General features: G+C 47.7%; 1 protein-coding gene across 3 annotated transcripts in view; it reads left to right on the forward strand.

Moving 5' to 3' along the window:
- Nucleotides 1-5,821: 5,821 nt before the first annotated feature.
- The window catches only part of LOC140199837 (glutamate-rich protein 6-like), an 87,746-nt gene continuing 71,041 nt past the window's right edge, over nt 5,822-22,526 (forward strand). For 2 of the 3 annotated variants that reach the window (XM_072262341.1, XM_072262342.1), the window contains exon 1: nt 7,838-7,892. In XM_072262341.1, coding sequence (XP_072118442.1) covers nt 7,850-7,892 — 43 coding nt within the window. In that variant the 5' untranslated portion in view covers nt 7,838-7,849. Of the gene's footprint in view, nt 5,985-7,837; nt 7,893-22,526 lie in introns of those variants that run through there. The other variant, XM_072262343.1, reaches the window with a different exon arrangement.

Raw genomic sequence — 22,526 nt, forward strand, 5'->3', positions numbered from 1 at the left:
CGACGATTTGTCTGCAGGTTTTGGAACTGGTTCACTTACACTGTTCTTGTTGAAGAAATTGCACAGCCCAAGATTTCTGTGCACACTGGGCATTACAAATGAAAGGGAACATTGTGTGACCAGCAGGGTTGCAGATTTCAGAATCAGAATCAGGTTTATTATCACCGGTATGGTTAACTTAGCAGCAGCAGTACAATGCAATACATAATATAGAAGAAAAAATAATAATAAATCAATTACAGTATATGTATATTGAACAGATTAAAAATAGTGCAAAAACAGAAATACCATATATTTAAAATGTGAGGTTGTGTTCACGGGTTCAATGTCCATTTAGGAACGGGATGGCAGAGGGGAAGAAGCTGTTCCTGAATCGCTGGGTGTGTGCCTTCAGGCTTCTGTACCTCCTACCTGATGGTAACAGTGAGAAAAGGGCATGCCCTGGGTGCTGGAGGTCCTTAATAATGGATGCTGCCTTTCTGAGACACCGCTCCTTAAAGACGTCCTGGGTACCTTGTAGGCTAGTGCCCAAGATGCAGCCGACTAAATTTACAACCCTCTGCATCTTCGTTCAGTCCTGTGCAGACTCCAAGCATGCAGGTGGGATTAGGCTCGATGGCTCCTTTTCAACAGGCACAGACGTGATGGGTCAAACGGCTGCTTCCATTGGTAAGTTTTCCGAGAGGTCAGGCTTCTTTACTGATGAGGAGGAAGGAAACATTGGAGGGTAAAAGCTCTTGAATGATTACTGCAGGCTGAGAAGAGGCAGTATTACGTTTTCTGGAAACAGGGTACCAGTGGTTACCAATGGTCGGTAGGATAAGAAGCAAGAAGAGCTCATCCAACAACAGCAGTACACCGCCGAAAGAATCGGCCCTCTTTATACCAGGCACGCAGGTAGCTGGAAAATGCTAACACACACAGCCACTGAAATAGTCTCCCATGGCAACTCCTAGGCAAAGGGCCAGCCTGTTACAACGGATTACTTAGATAAATACAAAATTCAGCAGGCTCTGGAACTCTTAAATTGACTCGCATGATATATTCAGGGGATTGAACAGAGGGTTTTCGACAGAATTAAGAGAAATTAGAGATTTATGTATTTGGAAGGGTGCAATCCACATGGAGAGAATGTGTCAACTCTGCACAGACAGCACCAGAGGTCAGGTTTAATCTGGGTCACTGACGCTGCAAGGCAGCATCACTACCTGCGGTGCTGCTGTATGCTTGCAAACAGAATAAAAGGTTCACTTTCAAAGGAGGTAAGCAGGCTGACAAGGCAAACAGAGCTGTGCCGATGAGCGGACAAGTGTGAAGCCTGCTAGAAACAGATACAAGACGCTTTATCAACCAAAGCAAGAGACCTTATAGTAAAACTTCAGTAAATACCTGATGGCCTTAAATTCATTTCTGCGAACTGAATCGGAAGATGATGGAGGAGGATAAAAGGATCACTATCAAAGATGAGAGGTTTTTAATGGTGTGAGATTAGGATATTTGGGTGGTTATTCTTGAAGCGGGGATGGTTAATAGATGAAAAATATATTGTTCTGATCAAGTGGGCAGGAAGAACAGTTTCCAGGAATAACCATGGGACAAGTGTGACTGGCAATAGAAGCAAAATAAGTTAAAAAAGACCATTTTCATTCAGTGTGTTGCTGTGATATGGGCTCCGCTTTTCCCTGAAAGGTGGCTGAGCCTGATCCAGGGGGAGTGGTCTTCATGAAGGGGATTGGATGGACGCTTGCAGGGGGAAGAGTTTCCGGGCTGTGAGGGAAGAGCAGGGCTGGGAGGCAGAGACTGTCAAGCAATCCCAAAGTGGAGAGTGGCTCCAGCTCCCACTCCCCCTGGATCTAAGGTGTTGATCTGTGCTGATGAAAGGGCATTGGCAGCTTCTTTCTCCACGGACCTCTGCTATTTTCCACTCTTGTTACAAGATCTAACTGCCTCCTAAATCAGGTGTGGATGTTGTATCCAGTCTTGTTTGAATATTACGAGCAGTACACAGCAGTGAACAAGGGAACAATATCAGCTGATTTCAAAACTTACTATGTTGGTTATGTTATGTGCCATCATATTAATTTAAGTTCTGCAAGTTAAGGGATGTCTCAGATCGTGTCCACAACATTTTGGAGAGGGGGGGAGCAGCCGGATGTCTTGGTCCATATTGGTACCAATGACATAGGAAGGAAAAGCAGAGAGGACCTGAAAAGAGAATTTAGAGAGCTAGGTAGAAAGCTGAGAAGCAGGACCTCCAGGGTAGTAATTTCTGGATTGCTGCCTGTGCCATGTGCCAGTGAGGGTACAAACAAGATGATTTGGCAGATAAATGCCCAGCTGAGAAGCTGGTGTAAGGGGCAGAGATACAGATTCTTGGATCATTGGGATCTCTTCTGGGGGAGGTATGACCTGTTCAAAAGTGACAGGTTGCACCTGAACCTGAGGGGGAGCAATATTCTTGCGGGTAGGTTTGTTAGAGCTGTTGGAGAGGGTTTAAACTAACTTGGCGGGGGGGGGGGTGGGAAGCAGAGTGAAGGGACTCGGGACAGGATGGTTGGTAAAAAAGTAAAGATAGCGTGCAGTCAGACTGTCAGGAAGGGCAGGCCGATGATAGGACTTAGTTGCAGCCAACAGGATGAGTATCAAAACATTAGGGATGCAGAATCTGAAAGGACAGCAAAAATACAGTACTCAAGGTGTTGTATCAAAATGCGCGGACTATAAGAAATAAAGTGGATGATCTTGTTGCGCTATTACAGATTGCCAAGTATGATGTTGTGGCCATCACTGAATCGTGGCTGAAGGATGATTGTAGTTAGGAGCTGAATGTCCAAGGTTACACGTTGTATCAGAGGGAGAGGAAGGTAGGCAGAGGGGGTGGTGTCGCTCTACTGGTAAAGAATGGCATCAAATCAATAGAAAGGTGTGACATAGGATTGGGAGATGTTGAATCTTTGTGGGTTGAGTTAAGAAACTGCGAGGGTAAAAGGACCCCAATGGCAGTTATATACAGGCCTCCCAACAGTGGCTGGGAGATTACAACAGGAAATAGAAAAGGTGTGTCAAAAGGACAGTGTTATGATAGTCATGGGAGATTTTAACATGCAGGTCCATTGGGAAAATCAGGTTGGTGATGGATCTCAAGAGAGTGAGCTTGTTGAATGCCTAAGAGATAGCTTCTTAGAGCAGTTTGTCGTTGAGCCCTCCAGGGGATTGTAAAAGTTTTTTCAAGTATGTTAGAAATAAAAGAAAAATGATAGTGGATATAGGACCGCTAGGAAATGAGGCAGGAAAAATAATAACTGGGGGGACAAGGAGATGGCTGATGAACTAAATGAGTATTCTGCATCAGTCTTCACTGTGGAGGACACTAGCAGTGTGCCAGATATTGCAGTCTGTGAAGGATGAGAAGTGGGTACAGTTACTATCACAAGGGAGAAGGTGCTCAAAAAGCTGAAAGACCTAAAGGTACATAAGTCACCCAGGCCAGATGAACTGCACCCGAGGGTTCTGAAAGAGGTAGCGGTAGTGATTGTGGTGGCATTAGAACCAATATTTCAAAAATCATTGGACTCTGGCATGGTGCCAGAGGACTGGAAAATTGCAAATGTCACTCCACTCTTTAAGGCCTTTGACAAGGTGCCACACATGAGGCTGCTTACCAAGTTAAGAGCCCATGATATTACAGGAAAGATACTAACGTGGTTAGGGCATTGGCTGATTGGAAGAAGGCAGTGAGTGGGAATAAAATTATCCCTTTTTGGTCAGCTGCCAGTGATTAGTGGTGTTCCACAGGGGTCGGTGTTGGGACCACTTCCTTTTATGCTGTATATAAATGATTTAGATGATGGAATAGATGGCTATGTTGCCAAGTTTGCAGGTGATACGAAGATTGGTGGAGGGACAGGTAGTGTTGAGGAAACAGGTAGTATGCAGAAGGACTTAGACAGATTAGGAGAATGGGCAAGAGAGTGGCAAATGAATACAATGTTTGTAAATACGTGGTCATACTCTTTGGTAGTAGAAATAAATGTACGGACTATTTTCTAAATGGGGAGAAAATCCAGGAATCTGATACGCAGAGGGATTTGGGAATCCTTGTGCAGAACACCCTGAAGGTTAACTTGCAGGTCGAATCAGTGATGAGGAAGGCAAATGCCATGTTAGCATTAATTTCAATAGGTCAAGAATACAAGAGCAAGGAGGTGATGCTGATGCTTTATAAAGCACTGATGAGGCCTCACCTTGAGTACTGTGAACAGTTTTGGGCCCCTCATCTTCGAAAAGATGTACTGGCATTGGAGAGGGTCCAGAGGAGGTTCACAAGGATGATTCCACGAATTAAAGGGTTATCATATAAGGAACGTCTGATGGCTCTGGGTCTGTACTAGCTGGAATTCAGAAGATGAGGGAGATCTCATTGAAACCTTTCAAATGTTGAAAGGCCTAGACAGAGTAGATGTGGAAAGGATGTTTCCCATGGTGGGGGCTCTAGGACAAGAGGGCATAGCCTCAGGATAGGGGGGCAACCATTTAAAACAGAGATGCGGAGAAATTCCAGAGGGGGGTAAAGAGGGGCGAGAGAGAGGGGGAGAGGGGGGGGGAGAGAGAGAGGGGAGAGAGAGAGAGAGGGGGAGAGAGAGGGGGAGAGAGAGAGGGGGAGAGGGGAGAGAGAGGGGGAGAGAGGGGGAGAGAGGGGGAGAGAGGGGGGAGAGGGGGGAGAGGGGGGAGAGGGGGGGAGAGGGGGGGAGAGGGGGGGAGAGGGGGGGGAGAGGGGGGGAGAGAGGGGGGGAGAGAGGGGGGGAGAGAGGGGGGGAGAGAGGGGGGGAGAGAGGGGGGGAGAGAGAGGGGGGAGAGAGAAGGGGAGAGAGAAGTGGGTAGAGAGGGAGGAAGAGAGGGGTGTAGAGAGGGGGAAAGAGAGGGGTGTAGAGAGGGGGGGAGAGAGGGGGGAGAGAGGGGGGAGAGAGGGGGGAGAGAGGGGGGAGAGAGGGGGGAGAGAGGGGGGAGAGAGAGGGGGGGAGAGAGGGGGGAGAGAGAGGGGGGAGAGAGAAGGGGAGAGAGAAGGGGGAGAGAGAAGGGGGAGAGAGAAGTGGGTAGAGAGGGAGGAAGAGAGGGGTGTAGAGAGGGGGGAAGAGAGGGGTGTAGAGAGGGGGGAAGAGAGGAGGGAAGGGGGGATGAACGGACTATTTATATGTTGTAAGGAAATCTGTGTACCTCACCTTTCTAAAACTCCTCAAGCATCGTTATGTTTGTTACACTCCGGAAGTCACTGTGAGACTTAGTGGAATCGAATTCCAAAGGCTCCATCTGTTCCTCAACCATCCTAACATCCTGAGCCTTTGGAATTCGATTCCACTAAGTCTCACAGTGACTTCCGGAGTGTAACAAACATAACGCTGCCCGCGGAGTTTTAGCTGTTCAGTGGAGACGGATTTCTCTCGACTTCGCTATCAAAACTCTTCAGAAATGTAATGGCCCCTCAAGCACTTTACACAGTAAATGGCGGAGAGCGGGAGATGGAAGAAACTGCAGACAGGCATCTCGTCTCACCGGGGTTGTCTGGCTCCCTGGCACCCGACCAGCCTGTTGTGTTCATTCTGGGCACACTCCATTCTTGTCCCGTTCTTTCTAAATGCATCTGATTTGTTGGATGTATTTCATTATCACAATTTGTAAACTGATTTTCTGCATTCCATTAAAGCCGATATTTCCGGTTGAAGTTACCCGAGACACAGGTGACAGCGTGACCCCGCCGATCCGGCCTGTCACTCAAGCGGCGTGGTTGCCATGGAGACGCTGTAACAATGCGGCGGGAGACACTTACTCCGGCGCCAAACTGCACATAGCCCGACTAGTTCTCTTTAACTTCATGCCGTGGCAAACTTTCCATTAAGACTCGAAGCGATCCTTGAATTTGGATGGATGTTGCGACCGACGCGGCCGCAGAACGAGCTGGAAGATTCGGCCCCAAACAGTCCTTCCAGGTGAGTTTGTTGGGATCATATACTGTGTCCAGTGCCCCATTGTGGCCTCTTGTATATTGGTGAGACCCATGATATATTGGGAGTCAGCTTCGCTGAGCGCCCATGCTCCATCCGCCAGAAAAAGCGGGATCTGCCAGAGGCCACCAATTTCAATTCTACTTCCCATTCCAACGTGTTAGTCCACGGCCTCCTCTACTGTCGCGATGAGGCCACACTCAGGTCGGAGAAGCAACACCTTATATTCTGTCTGGGTAGCCTCCAACCTGATGGCATGAACATCGATTTCTGGAACTTGTGGTAATTGCTCCCCTTCACCATTCTCCCATTCCTGTTTCCTCCTCTCACCTCATCTCCCTACCTGCCCATCACCTCCCCTTGGTGCCCTCCTCTCCCTTCCCTTCCTTCCATGGCCTTCTGTCCTCTCCTATCAGATTCCCCCTTCTCCAGCCCTGCATCTCTTTCACCGATCAACTGCCCAGCAATTCACCCCTCCCTCTCTCCCGGTTTCACCTATCACTACTACCTTGTACTTCCTCCTCTCCTCCCCCAGCTTCTTACTCTGATTTTTCATCCACCCCGCCGCGCCCAGTCCTGATGAAGGGTCTCAGCCCAACCCGGACTGTTTACTCTCTTCCATCGATGCTGCCTGGCCTGCTGAGTTCCTCCAGTATTTTGTGTGGGTTTCTTTGATTTCCAGCGTCTGCAGATTTTCTCGTTTCTAAATCAGAGGTTTGCTGGTGTGCAACTTGGTGCTGTACCTAAGTAAGTTAAAATAAATAAATTCTACCAGGCCCTCGTTGGGTTCGGAAAGGTGGGGGAGTGGGGTTTGGGGGCTTTGCATGGTGACCTGTGGGTGAGATCTGTTCCCCGAAGCATATCTGGGGAATTGGTGCTTGCTGCCTCTGACAACTCCGGCAACAAGGGATGGGTTGGGTGGAGTGAGAGGATACCTCTTTGTGCTCAGCGTTGTGATCTAACATCTGGTGGTCGTGGGAGCAAGAGATGTCTTTTACTTCCTTGAAAAGAGTGGGAGGGAGGTGTTTTGGTAGCAAAGTCCATTTTTCTATTTATGATTTATAATTTAAATTTTTAATATTTACGATGGATTTGAAATCCAGGGAGCGGGAAGCGCAGAATCAAATATCGCTGCGATGATTGTACGTTCTGGTATCAATTGTTTGGCGACAATAGAGTATAAAGTATAAAAGTCATTGCCCTCTTCAAAGAGCTGGCATGGTGGAGTGCATAGAAAGACCATCTCCCCGTCAGGTTCAGTGACACAAACAGCCAACGGTTGTTTGCTTATTGTTAATTTTCTTTGAAGAATAAATCCTTCCATTGATACTGCAGTACTTCAGAAGATCCTGAGGGACAAGAAGATGAGCGAAGGACACAGCCCATCCAGTGACAATGGCACCAGTGAAGATCACGTGTCAACATCTTCAGACCTGACATCTGGAGACAGTGCCTTGGAAGTGGCTCTGGAAAACACTGACGATCTCCAAGAACAGTCTAGAGTAACTGAAGCAATACTCTTGGAGAATCCTAATCAAGATACCATGACTGAGCACCCCAGTTCCTCCAGGAGAAGCTCAGGAAGCCGTGGTCTTGATTGGAATATCATGACTACATCTAGTCGGGCTAAAGCTTTAAGTGACATCTCAAATGCACAAAGTTCTTTGGAAGAAACAGTGAATAGAATAGATAAAGGTAATTTTGAAAGTGATCAAAGCTTCTGGGAAAAAGTTATTCTGAATAAACAGTGAAGAATTCATTTCGATTATCTTTAGCTTTTAAAGTTATTGATGAACTGAATAAGGTCAAAGACTCCAAACCTGCAACAGAACCCGAATCGAGCAGCAGAGATGTGTTTTCCCCAGGTTCAGCACAGGCCTCTGAAACTGACCGGTAAATGCACTGTTTTGTATGTAATGTGGCAGTCATGGGTTCAGGAGGATAAATATGAACGAGAGATGTTTTTTCAGCCTGTTCATTCACCCTGCCCTTCCAGGTTTTTTCTTGAAAGAAAATATTTCTTTAAATAGTTTTAAGTACTTTTTGAAAAGTGAATATAATTAAACAAGCATTACCCTTTCCCCATTCGGCCCTAATCTATTGTTCCTCCCCAGTTTGCCTCTTATTCATCTGTCTACATGTTGATGTGACTGTCTAAAGACCTTTTAAACATTGCTATTGTATCCATTTCCATCACCTCTGCTGGCTGTACATTCCAGGAATCTACCGTTCCCAGTGTGAAGATGAAACTGGTCTCAAAGTTTTAAGCTTTCCCCCCCTCTCATCTCAAATCTATGTCCTCTCGTGACTGACATTGCCTCCTGAGAGAAAAGATTGACTTTATCTTGTATATGTAGCTCATAATTTTGTATACTTCAATCAGACCTCTAGTGCTCCAGAGGAAGCCATCCACGCTTGTTCACACTTTCCTCATAGTTAATCATCTCTAATGCACGCAACATCCAGGTGGGCCTTTTCTGTACCCTCTACAAAGCACCCACATCCTTCCGGCAATGTGATGACCAAATTAGAACAAAGTGTAGCTTAACCAAAGTTTCTTTTAACTACAACTTGCTAACTTTTGCACTCAGTGCCCCTGACCGATGAAGGCGAGTGTGCTGTACGTCTTCTTTATCATCTCACCCGCTTGCATTGCCACTTTCAGGGAGTTATGGACTTGCTCCCATGAATACAAACTCTCCTGAGGATCTTGCCATTTCACTGTATACTTTATTATTTGACTGCCCAAGGTGACACACCTCACCCCTTGTCTGGATTAAAGGCCTTCTGCCATTTTCCCTCCCAGACTGATCTGTATCTTTTGCCAACCTTTATCACTTTTCAGAACTCTGCTAATTTTTGTGGAATCTGTAATCAGAATCAGGTTTATTATCATTGTGAAAATTGTTAACTTAGCAGCAACAGTTCAATGCAATACATAATATAGAAGAGAAAAAGATAATAGTAATATAAATTAGTAAAATCAATCACAGTATACGTATATTGAATAGATTAAAAATCGTGCAACAAAAACAATATATATCAAAAAAGTGAGGCAGTGTTCGAGGGTTCAATATCCATTTTGGAATCAGATGGCAGAGGGGAAGAAGCTGTTCCTGAATCGCTGAGTGTGTGCCTCCTACCTGATGGTATCAGCCCTCCAACTTTTCCATATACATGATCACAAGTCCCAGAGGTCCCAGCACTAATCCCTGCAGAACACCACTGTCCATCGACCTCCAGTCAAAAGAAAACACTTGCACTGCCCTCTACCCCATGTCAATTTTGAATTCAGTCTACCAAGTCACCATGGATCTACTATGCTTTAATCTTTTGGATCAGCTCAAAGAACTTTGTCAAATGTTTTACTGAAACTGATGTAGATGACATCCCCTGGTTTACCCTCATGGATAGGGCAGTGGATGCCATCTCCCTGATCTCTACAGGTTCCTGAGTCCAACAGTCAGCTTTTTTAGTTTTGCTAGTGTTGAGTAAAAGGTTGTTGTTGCAGCACCACTCACCCACTCGTCCTGTCTTGCTTTGCTCAACATCTGTGATTTGTCATTGGTGAATCTGAAGGTGGTATTGGAGCCATGCTTAGCCACAGTCACATGTGTAGCGAGTAGAGCAGGGAGCTTTGAGGTGCACATGTGTTCATGATCAGTGAGGAAGAGATGTTCGTACTAATTCTCACCGACTGAAGTCTGACGATGAGGGAAGTTGAGTATCCAGCTGCAGAGGGAGATACAGAGGCCCCAGTTATCTCTGCTCTCGCCTCCCTCAATAACCTGGGAAAGGCCCCATCATGTCCTGGGAACTTATCCACCGAAATGTACTCCAAGAGGCAAATTGCTGCTTCCTCCTTGATATCAACATGCCCTACAGTATCAGCATATTCTAGCTATCTTGTTATCCAATGCTTAGTGAATACTAACGTGAAACTCGTTTAGTATCCTGTCCACTTCCTCTGGCTGCAGACATAAATTCCTTCCTTTGTCTTTGAGTGGTTCTAATCTTTCCCTGGCTCCCTTTTGGTTTGTAAAGTATGTATAAAATGCCTTGGGATTTCCCATAATCGTGCTTCCTAAGGGAAGATTATGACCCCTTTTAGCCTCCTGATTCCCTGTCTAAATTGCTTCTTGCTGCGTTTATATCCCTCAAGGGCCTGTCTGATTTCAGATTTCTAAACAATATATATTGTAATGTGTGAATGCAATGGGAGTTGAGGATCTCGATACAATAGCTATCACTAAAAAGGTAGTGCTGAGCAAACTTGTGGGCTTAAAGGTAGGCAAGTCCCCTTGTCCTGATGGAATGCATCCCAGGGTACTGAAAGAAATGGCAGAGGATATAGCTGAATCTCTTGGTGATAGTTTACCGAAGTTCTCTGGACTCTGGGCAGGTCCCGATGGATTGGAAGAAGGCGGATGTCATGCCACTGTTCAAAAAAGGATGTAGGCAAAAGGCAGGTAACTATTTAGATACACTTAGATCCCCTCCAGTTCGCCTACCAGCCCCGACTAGGAGTTGAGGATGCCATCGTCTTCCTGCTGAACCGTGTCTACGCCCACCTGGACAAGCCAGCGAGCACTGTGAGGGTCATGTTTTTTGACTTCTCCAGTGCGTTCAACACCATCCACCCTGCTCTGCTGGGGGAGAAGCTGACAGCGATGCAGGTGGATGCTTCCCTGGTGTCATGGATTCTTGATTACCTGACTGGCAGACCACAGTACGTGTGCTTGCAACACTGTGTGTCCGACAGAGTGATCAGCAGCACTGGGGCTCCACAGGGGACTGTCTTGTCTCTCTTTCTCTTCACCATTTACACCTCGGACTTCAACTACTGCACAGAGTCTCGTCATCTTCAGAAGTTTTCTGATGACTCTGCCATAGTTGGATTGGATGCATCAGCAAGGGAGATGAGGTTGAGTACAGGGCTACGGTAGGAAACTTTGTCACATGGTGTGAGCAGAATTATCTGCAGCTTAATGTGAAAAAGACTAAGGAGCTGGTGGTAGACCTGAGGAGAGCTAAGGTACCGGTGACCCCTGTTTCCATCCAGGGGGTCAGTGTGGACATGGTGGAGGATTACAAATACCTGGGGATACAAACTGACAATAAACTGGACTGGTCAAAGAACACTGAGGCTGTCTACAAGAAGGGTCAGAACCATCTCTATTTCCTGAGGAGACTGAGGTCCTTTAACATCTGTCGGACGATGCTGCGGATGTTCTATGAGTCTGTGGTGGCCAGTGCTATCATGTTTGCTGTTGTGTGCTGGGGCAGCAGGCTGAGGATGGCAGACACCAACAGAATCAGCAACCTCATTCGTAAGGCCAGTGATGTTGTGGGGATGGAACTGGACTCTCCCACGGTGGTGTCTGAAAAGAGGATGCTGTCCAAGTTGCATGCCATCTTGGTCAATGTCTCCCATCCACTACATAATGTACTGGGTGGGCACAGGAGTACATTCAGCCAGAGACTCATTCCACCGAGATGCAGCACAGAGCGTCATAGGAAGTCATTCCTGCCTGTGGCCACAAACTTTACAACTCCTCCCTTGGAGGGTCAGACACCCTGAGCCAATAGGCTGGTCCTGGACTTATTTCCTGGCATAATTTATATATTACTATTTAACTATTTATGGTTTTATTATTATTTATTATTTATGGTGCAACTGTAACGAAAACCAATTTCCCCCGGGATCAATAAAGTATGACTATGACTATAGGCCAGTTAGATTAACGTGTGTAGTTGGGAAAATGCTTGAAGCTAGTGTATGGGGTCTTTCTTTTTCGTATGTTAAATTTAAAATGGCTTCTTTGTTATGTTAGATGCTGAGACAGTCTCTAACTAGACAGTTGCTTGGGTTATTAGAGATAGCAGGATGCTATTAGCCAATGGGTGGTCATGTATCATTTTGTTTTCGGATACCATGCTGTATCATATGACTACGGATGGGGTTTTGGGGGGGGGGAGTCGGAGGAGAAACGGGGAGGACAGTGGAGAGACGGGGAGGACAGTGGACGGGGTTTTTGGCGGGGAGTCGGAGGAGAGACGAGGAGTCGGAAGGGAGACGGGGAGTCGGAGGGGAGACAGGGAGTCGGAGGAGAGACGAGGAGTTGGAGGAGAAACGGGGAGTTGGAGGAGAGACGGGGAGGACGGTGGACGGGGTTTTTGATGGGGAGTCGGAGGAGAGACGAGGAGGACGGTGGACGGGGTTTTTGACGGGGAGTCGGAGGAGAGACGAGGAGGACGGTGGACGGGGTTTTTGACGGGGAGTCGGAGGGAGGACGGGGAGTCGGAGGAGAGACGGGGAGGACGGTGGACGGGGAGTCGGAGGAGAGACGGGGAGTCGGGGGGGACAGGGAGTTGGAAGGGGGACAGGGAGTCGGAGGAGAGACGAGGAGGACGGTGGATGGGGGTTTTGGCGGGGAGTCGGAGGAGAGACGGGGAGGATGGTGGACGGGGTTTTTGGCGGAGAGTCGGAGGAGAGATGAGGAGGACGGCGGATTGATGGGGAGTCGGAGGAGAGACAGGGAGGATGGTGGACGGGGTTTTTGGCGGGGAGTCGGAGGAGAGACGAGGAGGACGGTGGACGGGGTTTTTGACGGGGAGTCGGAGGAGAGACAGGGAGGACGGTGGATGGGGTTTTTGACGAGGAGGACAATGGAGAGACGAGGAGATGGAGGAGAGATGGGGAGTCGGAGGAGAGATGAGGAGTCAGAGGAGAGACGAGGGGGACGGTGGACGGGGTTTTGGCGAGGAGTCGGAGGAGAGACGGGGAGGATGGTGGACGGGGTTTTTGGCGGGGAGTCGGAGGAGAGACGAGGAGGACGGTGGACGGGGTTTTTGACAGGGAGTCGGAGGAGAGACAGGGAGGACGGTGGACGGGGTTTTTGACGAGGAGGACAGTGGAGAGACGAGGAGATGGAGGAGAGACGGGGAGTCGGAGAAGAGATGAGGAGTCAGAGGAGAGACGAGGGGGACGGTGGACGGGGTTTTGGCGGGGAGTCGGAGGGGAGACGGGGAGGATGGTGGACGGGGTTTTTGGCGGAGAGTCGGAGGAGAGATGAGGAGGACGGCGGAGAGATGGGGAGTCGGAGGAGAGCGGGGAGGATGGTGGACGGGGTTTTTGGCGGGGAGTCGGAGGAGAGACGAGGAGGACGGTGGACGGGGTTTTTGACGGGGAGTCGGAGGAGAGACAGGGAGGACGGTGGATGGGGTTTTTGACGAGGAGGACAGTGGAGAGACGAGGAGATGGAGGAGAGATGGGGAGTCGGAGGAGAGATGAGGAGTCAGAGGAGAGACGGGGAGGATGGTGGACGGGGTTTTTGGCGGGGCGTCGGAGGAGAGACGGGGAGGACGGTGGAGAGACGGGGAGTTGGATGAGAGACGGGGAGTCGGAGGAGAGACAGGGAGGACGGTGGATGGAGTTTTTGACGAGGAGGATGGTGGAGAGACGAGGAGACGGAGGAGAGACAAGGAGACAGAGGAGAGATGGGGAGTCGGAGAGACGAGGAGTCGGAGGAGAGACGAGGGGGACGGTGGACGGGGTTTTGGCGGGGAGTCGGAGGAGAGACGGGGAGGACGGTGGAGAGACGGGGAGTCGGAGGAGAGACGGGGAGGACGGTGGACGGGGTTTTTGACAAGGAGGACAGTGGAGAGACGAGGAGACGGAGGAGAGACGGGGAGTTGGAGGAGAGATGAGGGGGACAGTGGACGGGGTTTTGGCGGGGAGTCGGAGGAGAGACGGGGAGTCAGAGGAGAGACGGGGAGGACGGCAGACGTGAGGAGAGGCTCCGGCCAATCACTCCAGGTGGTCCTGAGCCGCGAGTCGTCAGGAATCGATTGAGCTCCAACGGTTGCGCACGAAGAACTTGGACTTTGATAAGTCTGGTGCCTCTTTTTTTGTCCATTACTTCCTTTTCTGTATCGAATTTATATTAACGTCATAGACTTCGTGATACCTATGAAGTGTACTTGGTAAAATTTACTGGGTGTGCAGGCTGGTGATTGATGTTTGGGATTGATTCGGGTGGCAACCGACTCCATGGAAGGCCTTGAGGCAGGTGCTGGGTGGGATTTCCCCCAGACATATACGAGCCAATATAACTGAGCTTTACACTATCAAAGAAGAAATAGTGAGGCATCTGGAAAGAAATAGATCCATCAGGCAGACACAGCATGGATTCAGCAAAGGCACGTTCTGTTTAACAAACTTACTGGAGCTCTTCGAGGATATAACGAGTGCAGTGGATAGAGGGGAACAGATTGGCACTATTTACTTGGATATCCAGAAGGTGTTCAATAAGGTGCCGCATAAAAGACTTATCCACAAGATAAGGATGCATAGAGTTGGGGGTGATGCATTAGCATGGATAGAGGGTTGGTTAGCTAATAGAAAGCAGAGAGTGGTGATACATGGGTGTTACTCCAGTTGGCAATCAGTGGTGTGCGGTGTGCCGTAGGGGTTGGTGCTGTGCCCGCAACTGTTCACAATATACATTAATGATCTGGAAGAGGGGACCGACTGTAGTGTATCTAAGTTTGCTGATGATATAAATTGAGCAGAAAAGCAAATTATTCAGGGGATACAGAGAGTCTGCAGAGGGATGTAGATAGATTCAGTGAGTGGGCAAGGATCTGGCAGATGAAGTACAATGTTTTCTTTTTCAATCTTTTTATTAGTATCGTAATGATAAAGATTAACATAACATAGTAATCATACAAAGTTATTGGGATTACTACTACGTCGACTCAGGCCTAGGGGGCCGGCGTCGGGCACGATGACGGACTCTCCACTTCTCCCTCTCCCTCAGTGTGTTCAGTTCATCTACATTAGCCGTGCTGCTGTCTTCTAGGAGCATGTTGACCGTAGTCTTGGGAGGGCGCCCAGGGTTCATCCTCCCATGCTTGGGCTCCCATATGATGACTAGGCTAGCAGGTAGCTCGGGGTGGTGTAGACAGTGCCCGCTAGTTGCAGTCTTCTCGCCTCGATTTTAGTGGTGAGCATTGGTAGGTTGTTATAGAGCCTGACGTTCGTCATGTGCTGTTGCCAGCTCACGTCAAGAGCCATCCGGAGCATTGATGTATAGCAACCATCTAGAGGCTTTCGCAACGTCTTGGTGAGTGTCCATGTCTTGCATCCGTATGCGAGAATGGACTCTATGACTGCTACGAAGATCCTCTTTTTAAGCCCTCTGGTCAGGTTCAACTTCCAGATTTCCTTCATGTCATTCATAGCCCTCCACGCCAGCGCCTTCCATATCTTTATGTCCTTCTCCGAACTCATCATTCTTGACCCGAGGTACTTGTAGTCAAAGACTTTCTTAATAATATCATTCTCTACGGTCTTGAGGGTACCTTTGTCGCAGTTAAACGCCATGTACTCTGTCTTTTTAGCGTTTAGGTGAAGTCCAACTTTATTGCACTCAATTTCCACTTTTGTCAGTAGCTGCTGTGCTTCCTCCATCTGGTCAGAGAGCAGGACTATGTCATCTGCAAAATCGAGATCGGTGAGTGTAACTGGTCTGACCCTTTTGGTTCGTCCTGGTTTTATGGTAAAACCAAGCTTGTCATGATCTTTGGTAGCTGATGTAGAGCGTAATCAAGGACGATTATAAAGATGTAGGGTGTCAGAGTGTCTCCTTGCAGCACACCAGCTAGGAGCTCCAACACTGCTGTTTCTCCGTCTGGTGATACAACTTTCGCCATGGTTTTGGTATAGCTGGACTCTATTGCTCTCAGTAGATGGTCTGGCACTCCGTAAGCTTTCAGCATCTTCAGCATTTTACCTCGGTGAATGGAGTCAAAAGCTTTGCGAAAATCGATGTAAGTAAGCACGGCTGGTAGGTTGTTCTTCTTGACTTCCTCGATGATCCTGCGGAGATCAAGTATTTGCATCACTGTTGTGCGCTTCTGCCGAAAACCATTCTGATTGAATCTTAGCTTAGGGTCAATGGCGGTGTGAATCCTGTTCAAGATCATCCGATTGTATAACTTTGCTAAGATGCAGGTCAAGCTGATACCGCGGTAGTTAACTGTCTTTGTGAGGGATCCAGACTTGGGGACTGGGATAATGTTTGAGAGTGACCACTGTTCTGGTTTGTCGCCTTTCATCAGTGCTATGTTACATATGTCCAGCAGGATGTCGTCCAGGTCGCAGTTCTTCAAGACATCTGGTGGTATCCCATCTGGTCCAGCGCTCCTGCCCTGTTTGAGTGCATATTTGGCCTTCTTCAGTTCCTCAATGGTGAATGGGCCGTCACCGATGTCGACTTGTGTTAGTATCATGGGTATGTCCTCTTCTTCTTCTGTGATCGTTGGAGGGCTTCCCAGCAGGTTCTTAAAGTGGGTAAACCATGTCAGGACAAGGTCCTCTGCTGTTTTACCACTTATTTGACCTGAAGGGGACTTCTTCCGTCTACTGATCTCGTTGACTAGACGCTATGCTTCTCCATGCTGCATGTCTTCATTAACAGCTTCTATCTCTCTTATCCTCTCAGCTAGTCCCTCTTCCTTCAGTCGGTCGTAGGTGGCAAAGAGATTCTTCTTTGCTGTCTTGAGCTTGTCTCTTAGCTCTTCTGTCTTGCTCCTTCTAAGTTCAGCATGACAAGCATTGACCTCACTTCTTTCTGAGACGACGTCAGGATGTTTCGAGATCCGACTCTTCTTGATTCGCTTCACAGTAGGCAAACTCTTTGTTGCATCTGTGTGTGCGTCTATGAGCCGTTGAGCCGTATTGGGATTACGTTGTTGTAATTATCATATACAAATATAAACCCACTTAATACATGGATATCAAACCTTCCAATCTTACAGGATACAAATATTATATATAGACAAAATAACATGAAAAAGGAAAAAAGGGAAAATGGAAGATCAGATTATTATTTAAATGGTAAAAGACTGCAGTACGCTGCTGTACAGAGGGACTTGGCAGTGCTTGTACACAAATCGCAAAATGTTGGTTTGCAGGTGCAGCAGGCTATCAAGAAGGCAAATGGGATGTTGGCCTTCATTGCTAGAGGGATTGAATTTAAGAGCAGGGAGATTATGCTGCAACTGTACAGGGTACTGGTGAGGCTGCATCTGGAGTACTGTGTGCAGTTCTGGTCTCCTGACTTGAGGAAGGATATACTTGCTCTAGAGGTGGTGCAGAGTAGGTTCACCAGGTTGATTCCAGAGGTGAGGAGAGATTCAGTTGCCTGAGACTGTACTCACTAGAATTCAAGAGAATGAGAGGAGATCTTATAGAAACATATTAAATTATGAAAGGGATAGATAAGATAGAGGCAGGAAAGTTGTTTCCACTGGTAGATGAGACTAGAAATAGGAGACATAGCCTCAAGATTCTGGGGTGTAAATTTAGAACAGAGATGTGGAGAAACTGTTTTTTTCAAAGTGTGGTGAATCTGTGGAATTCCCTGCCCAATGAAGCAGTGGAGGCTACCTCAGTAAATATATTTAAGACAAGGTTGGATAGATTTTTGCATAGGGGAATTGAGGGTTATGGGGAAAAGGCAGGTAGGTGGAGATGAGTCCATGTGTTTCTGGAGTTCTCAGTGAGATGAGACCAACTATCTATATGTCAAACAATCCTGATGTGTGGATCTCTTGTTGTGATTTCCTCTAAATTGAATGGTTTGTAAATATACAGTTTATGTGGCATTAATCTAAGGGGGAGGAAGTGTAATATATGGATCTGTTTCTTTCAGAGCAAAGACCCCCCCCCCCAGCACTACGTATTGACCTGTTGTCTACGCATTCACATTGTTCCCTTATAGAACATAGAAACATAGAAAATAGGTGCAGGAGTAGGCCATTCAGCCCTTCGAGCCTGTACCGCCATTTATTATGATCATGGCTGATCATCCAACTCAGAACCCGCCCCAGCCTTCCCTCCATACCCCCTGACCCCCGTAGCCACAAGGGCCATATCTAACTCCCTCTTAAATATAGCCAATGAACTGGCCTCAACTGTTTCCTGTGGCAGAGAATTCCACAGATTCACCACTCTCTGTGTGAAGAAGTTTTTCCTAATCTCGGTCCTAAAAGGCTTCCCCTCTATCCTCAAACTGTGGCCCCTCGTTCTGGACTTCCCCAACATCGGGAACTATCTTCCTGCATCTAGCCTGTCCAATCCCTTTAGGATCTTATACGTTTCAATCAGAGCCCCCCTCAATCTTCTAAATTCCAACGAGTACAAGCCCAGTTCATCCAGTCTTTCTTCATATGAAAGTCCTGCCATCCCAGGAATCAATCTGGTGAACCTTCTTTGTACTCCCTCTATGGCAAGGATGTCTTTCCTCAGATTAGGGGACCAAAACTGCACACAATACTCCAGGTGTGGTCTCACCAAGGCCTTATACAACTGCAGTAGTACCTCCCTGCTCCTGTACTCGAATCCTCTCGCTATAAATGCCAGCATACCATTCGCCTTTTTCACCGCCTGCTGTACCTGCATGACCACTTTCAATGACTGGTGTATAATGACACCCAGGTCTCATTGCACCTCCCCTTTTCCTAATCGGCCACCATTCAGATAATAATCTGTTTTCCTATTTTTGCCACCAAAGTGGATAACTTCACATTTATCCACATTAAATTGCATCTGCCGTGAATTTGCCCACTCACCCAACCTATCCAAGTCACCCTGCATCCTCTTAGCATCCTCCTCACAGCTAACACTGCCACCCAGCTTCGTGTCATCCGCAAACTTGGAGATGCTGCATTTAATTCCCTCATCCAAGTCATTAATATATATTGTAAACAACTGGGGTCCCAGCACTGAGCCTTGCGGTACCCCACTAGTCACCACCTGCCATTCTGAAAAGGTCCCGTTTATTCCCACTCTTTGCTTCCTGTCTGCTAACCAATTCTCTACCCACACCAATACCTTACCCCCAATACCGTGTGCTTTAAGTTTGCACACTAATCTCCTGTGTGGGACCTTGTCAAAAGCCTTCTGAAAATCCAAATATACCACATCCACTGGTTCTCCCCTATCCACTCTACTAGTTACATCCTCAAAAAATTCTATGAGATTCGTCAGACATGATTTTCCTTTCACAAATCCATGCTGACTTTGTCCGATCATTTCACTGCTTTCCAAATGTGCTGTTATCACATCCTTGATAACTGACTCCAGCAGTTTCCCCACCACCGACGTTAGGCTAACCGGTCTATAATTCCCTGGTTTCTCTCTCCCTCCTTTTTTAAAAAGTGGAGTTACATTAGCCACCCTCCAATCCTCAGGAACTAGTCCAGAATCTAACGAGTTTTGAAAAATTATCACTAATGCATCCACTATTTCTTGGGCTACTTCCTTAAGCACTCTAGGATGCAGACCATCTGGCCCTGGGGATTTATCTGCCTTCAATCCCTTCAATTTACCTAACACCACTTCCCTACTAACATGTATTTCGCTCAGTTCCTCCATCTCACTGGACCCTCTGTCCCCTACTATTTCTGGAAGATTATTTATGTCCTCCTTAGTGAAGACAGAACCAAAGTAATTATTCAATTGGTCTGCCATGTCCTTGCTCCCCATAATCAACTCACCTGTTTCTGCCTGCAGGGGACCTACATTTGTCTTTACCAGTCTTTTCCTTTTTACATATCTATAAAAGCTTTTACAGTCCGTTTTTATGTTGCCTGCCAGTTTTCTCTCATAATCTTTTTTCCCCTTCCTAATTAAGCCCTTTGTCCTCCTCTGCTGAACTCTGAATTTCTCCCAGTCCTCAGGTGAGCCACTTTCTCTGGCTAATTTGTATGCTTCTTCTTTGGAATTGATACTATCCCTAATTTCTCTTGTCAGCCACGGGTGCACTACCTTCCTTGATTTATTCTTTTGCCAAACTGGGATGAACAATTGTTGTAGTTCATCCATGCAACCTTTAAATGCTTGCCATTGCATATCCACCATCAATCCTTTAAGTGTCATTTGCCAGTCTATCTTAGCTAATTCACGTCTCATACCTTCAAAGTTACCCCTCTTTAAGTTCAGAACCTTTGTTTCTGAATTAACTATGTCACTCTCCATCTTAATGAAGAATTCCGCCCTATTATGGTCACTCTTACCCAAGGGGCCTCTCACGACAAGATTGCTAATTAACCCTTCCTCATTGCTCAAAACCCAGTCTAGAATAGCCTGCTCTCTAGTTGGTTCCTCGACATGTTGGTTCAAAAAACCATCCCGCATACATTCCAAGAAATCCTCTTCCTCAGCACCTTTACCAATTTGGTTCACCCAATCTACATGTAGATTGAAGTCACCCATTATAACTGCTGTTCCTTTATTGCACACATTTCTAATTTCCTGTTTAATACCATCTCCGACCTCACTACTACTGTTAGGTGGCCTGTACACAACTCCCACCAGCGTCTTCTGCCCCTTAGTGTTACGCAGCTCTACCCATATCGATTCCACATCTTCCCGGCTTATGTCCTTCCTTTCTATTGCGTTAATCTCTTCTTTAACCAGCAACGCCACCCCACCTCCCCTTCCTTCATGTCTATCCCTCCTGAATATTGAATATCCCTGAACGTTGAGCTCCCATCCCTGGTCACCCTGGAGCCATATCTCTGTGATCCCAACTATATCATAATCATTAATAACAATCTGCACTTTCAATTCATCCACCTTATTACGAATGCTCCTTGCATTGACACACAAAGCCTTCAGGCGCTCTTTTACAACTCTCTTAGCCCTTATACAATTATGCTGAAAAGTGGCCCTTTTTAATGCTTGCCCTGGATTTGTCAGCCTGCCACTTTTACTTTTCTCCTTAGTACTTTTTGCTTCTACCCTCACTTTACACCCCTCTGCCTCTCTGCACTGGTTCCCATCCCCCTGTTGTGAACTAACCTCCTCACGCCTAGCTTCTTTAATTTGATTCCCACCCCCCAACCATTCTAGTTTAAAGTCACCTCAGTAGCCCCTGCTAATCTCCCTGCCAGGATATTGGTCCCCCTAGGATTCAAGTGCAACCCGTCCTTTTTGTACAGGTCACGCCTGCGCCAAAAGAGGTCCCAATGATCCAAAAACTTGAATCCCTGCCCCCTGCTCCAATCCCTCAGCCACGCGTTTATCCTCCACCTCATCGCATTCCTACTCTCACTGTCGCATGGCACAGGCAGTAATCCCGAGATTACTACCTTTGCGGTCCTTTTTCTCAACTCCCTTCCTAGCTCCCTATATTCTCCTTTCAGGACCTTATCCCTTTTCCTACCTATGTCATTGGTACCTATATGTACCACGACCTCTGGCTCCTCACCCTCCCACTTCAGGATATCTTGGACACGATCAGAAATATCCCGGACCCTGGCACCAGGGAGGCAAACTACCATCCGGGTCTCTGGACTGCGTCCACAGAATTGCCTATCTGACCCCCTTACTATCGAGTCCCCTATCACAACTGCCCTCCTCTTCCTTGCCCTACCCTTCTGAGCTACAGGGCCAGACTCTGTGCCGGAGGCACGGCCACTGTCGCTTCCCCCGGGTAAGCTGTCTCCCCCAACAGTACTCAAACAGGAGTACCTGTTGTTAAGGGGCACAGCCACCGGGGTACTCCCTATTACCTGACTTTTCCCCTTCCCCCTCCTAACCGTGACCCGCTTGTCTGCCTCCCGTGGCCCCGGCGTGACCACCTGCCTGCAACTCCTCTCTATCACCTCCTCACTCTCCCTGACCAGACGAAGGTCATCGAGCTGCAGCTCCAGTTCCGTCACGCGGTCCCTTAGGAGCTGCATCTCGATGCACTTGGCGCAGATGTAGACGTCCGGGAGGCTTGGAGACTCCAGGGCCTCCCACATCCGACACCGAGAACAACAAACTGCCCTCACACTCATACTGCCTCTCTCCTCAAATAACAACAGAAAATGAATGCCAAACCTTCCTCACCTGTTTCCGCCTAAGCCCGTTGAGCCAAAGCCCTTAAGCCTTCACTCTGCTCCCGGCTCACTCCGCAGCCCGCAAACTACGCTGCCCGCTCTATGAGGCTCTGTTCCTTTTAAATCTGCCACACCGCACAGCCCGACGTCACACGCCTGCGCAGTCCCACCTCTCAGAACGCCATTGGAGAAAAAAAAATAACAAAAATTTCAAAAATGTCTTTCTCGGCACTCCCACTCAGACTCTCAGACTCCTTCTTCGAATCAAACCCGAAGCAGGATGTCTGCCCTTTTAAATCTGCCGCGCTGCACTGCCCGACGTCACACGCCTGCGCAGTCCCGCCTCTCAGAACGCCGTTGGAGAAATGAATGCTTTCATTTAATTGTGTAGTCATGTAATTGTTGAGCCTGTGTAGTTATGCACAGACTCAACAAATATGCTTGTTTTCTTTTCACTTGTTGTTTTTCTACTTGCTTTGTTGTCATCCTGAACCTTACTTCCCATCCTTGCCAGTCTTTCTCACAGGGATGTGTTGGACCTGAATTGTGTACATCTGCCCATTATCAACTCCCACAAGTCAGATATTGACTTGCCTAATAACCACCATTTCTAATCCACTCTCCCCAGTT

This window comes from Mobula birostris, chromosome 6 (genome assembly GCF_030028105.1).
Source record: "Mobula birostris isolate sMobBir1 chromosome 6, sMobBir1.hap1, whole genome shotgun sequence".
Lineage (NCBI taxonomy): Eukaryota > Metazoa > Chordata > Chondrichthyes > Myliobatiformes > Myliobatidae > Mobula > Mobula birostris.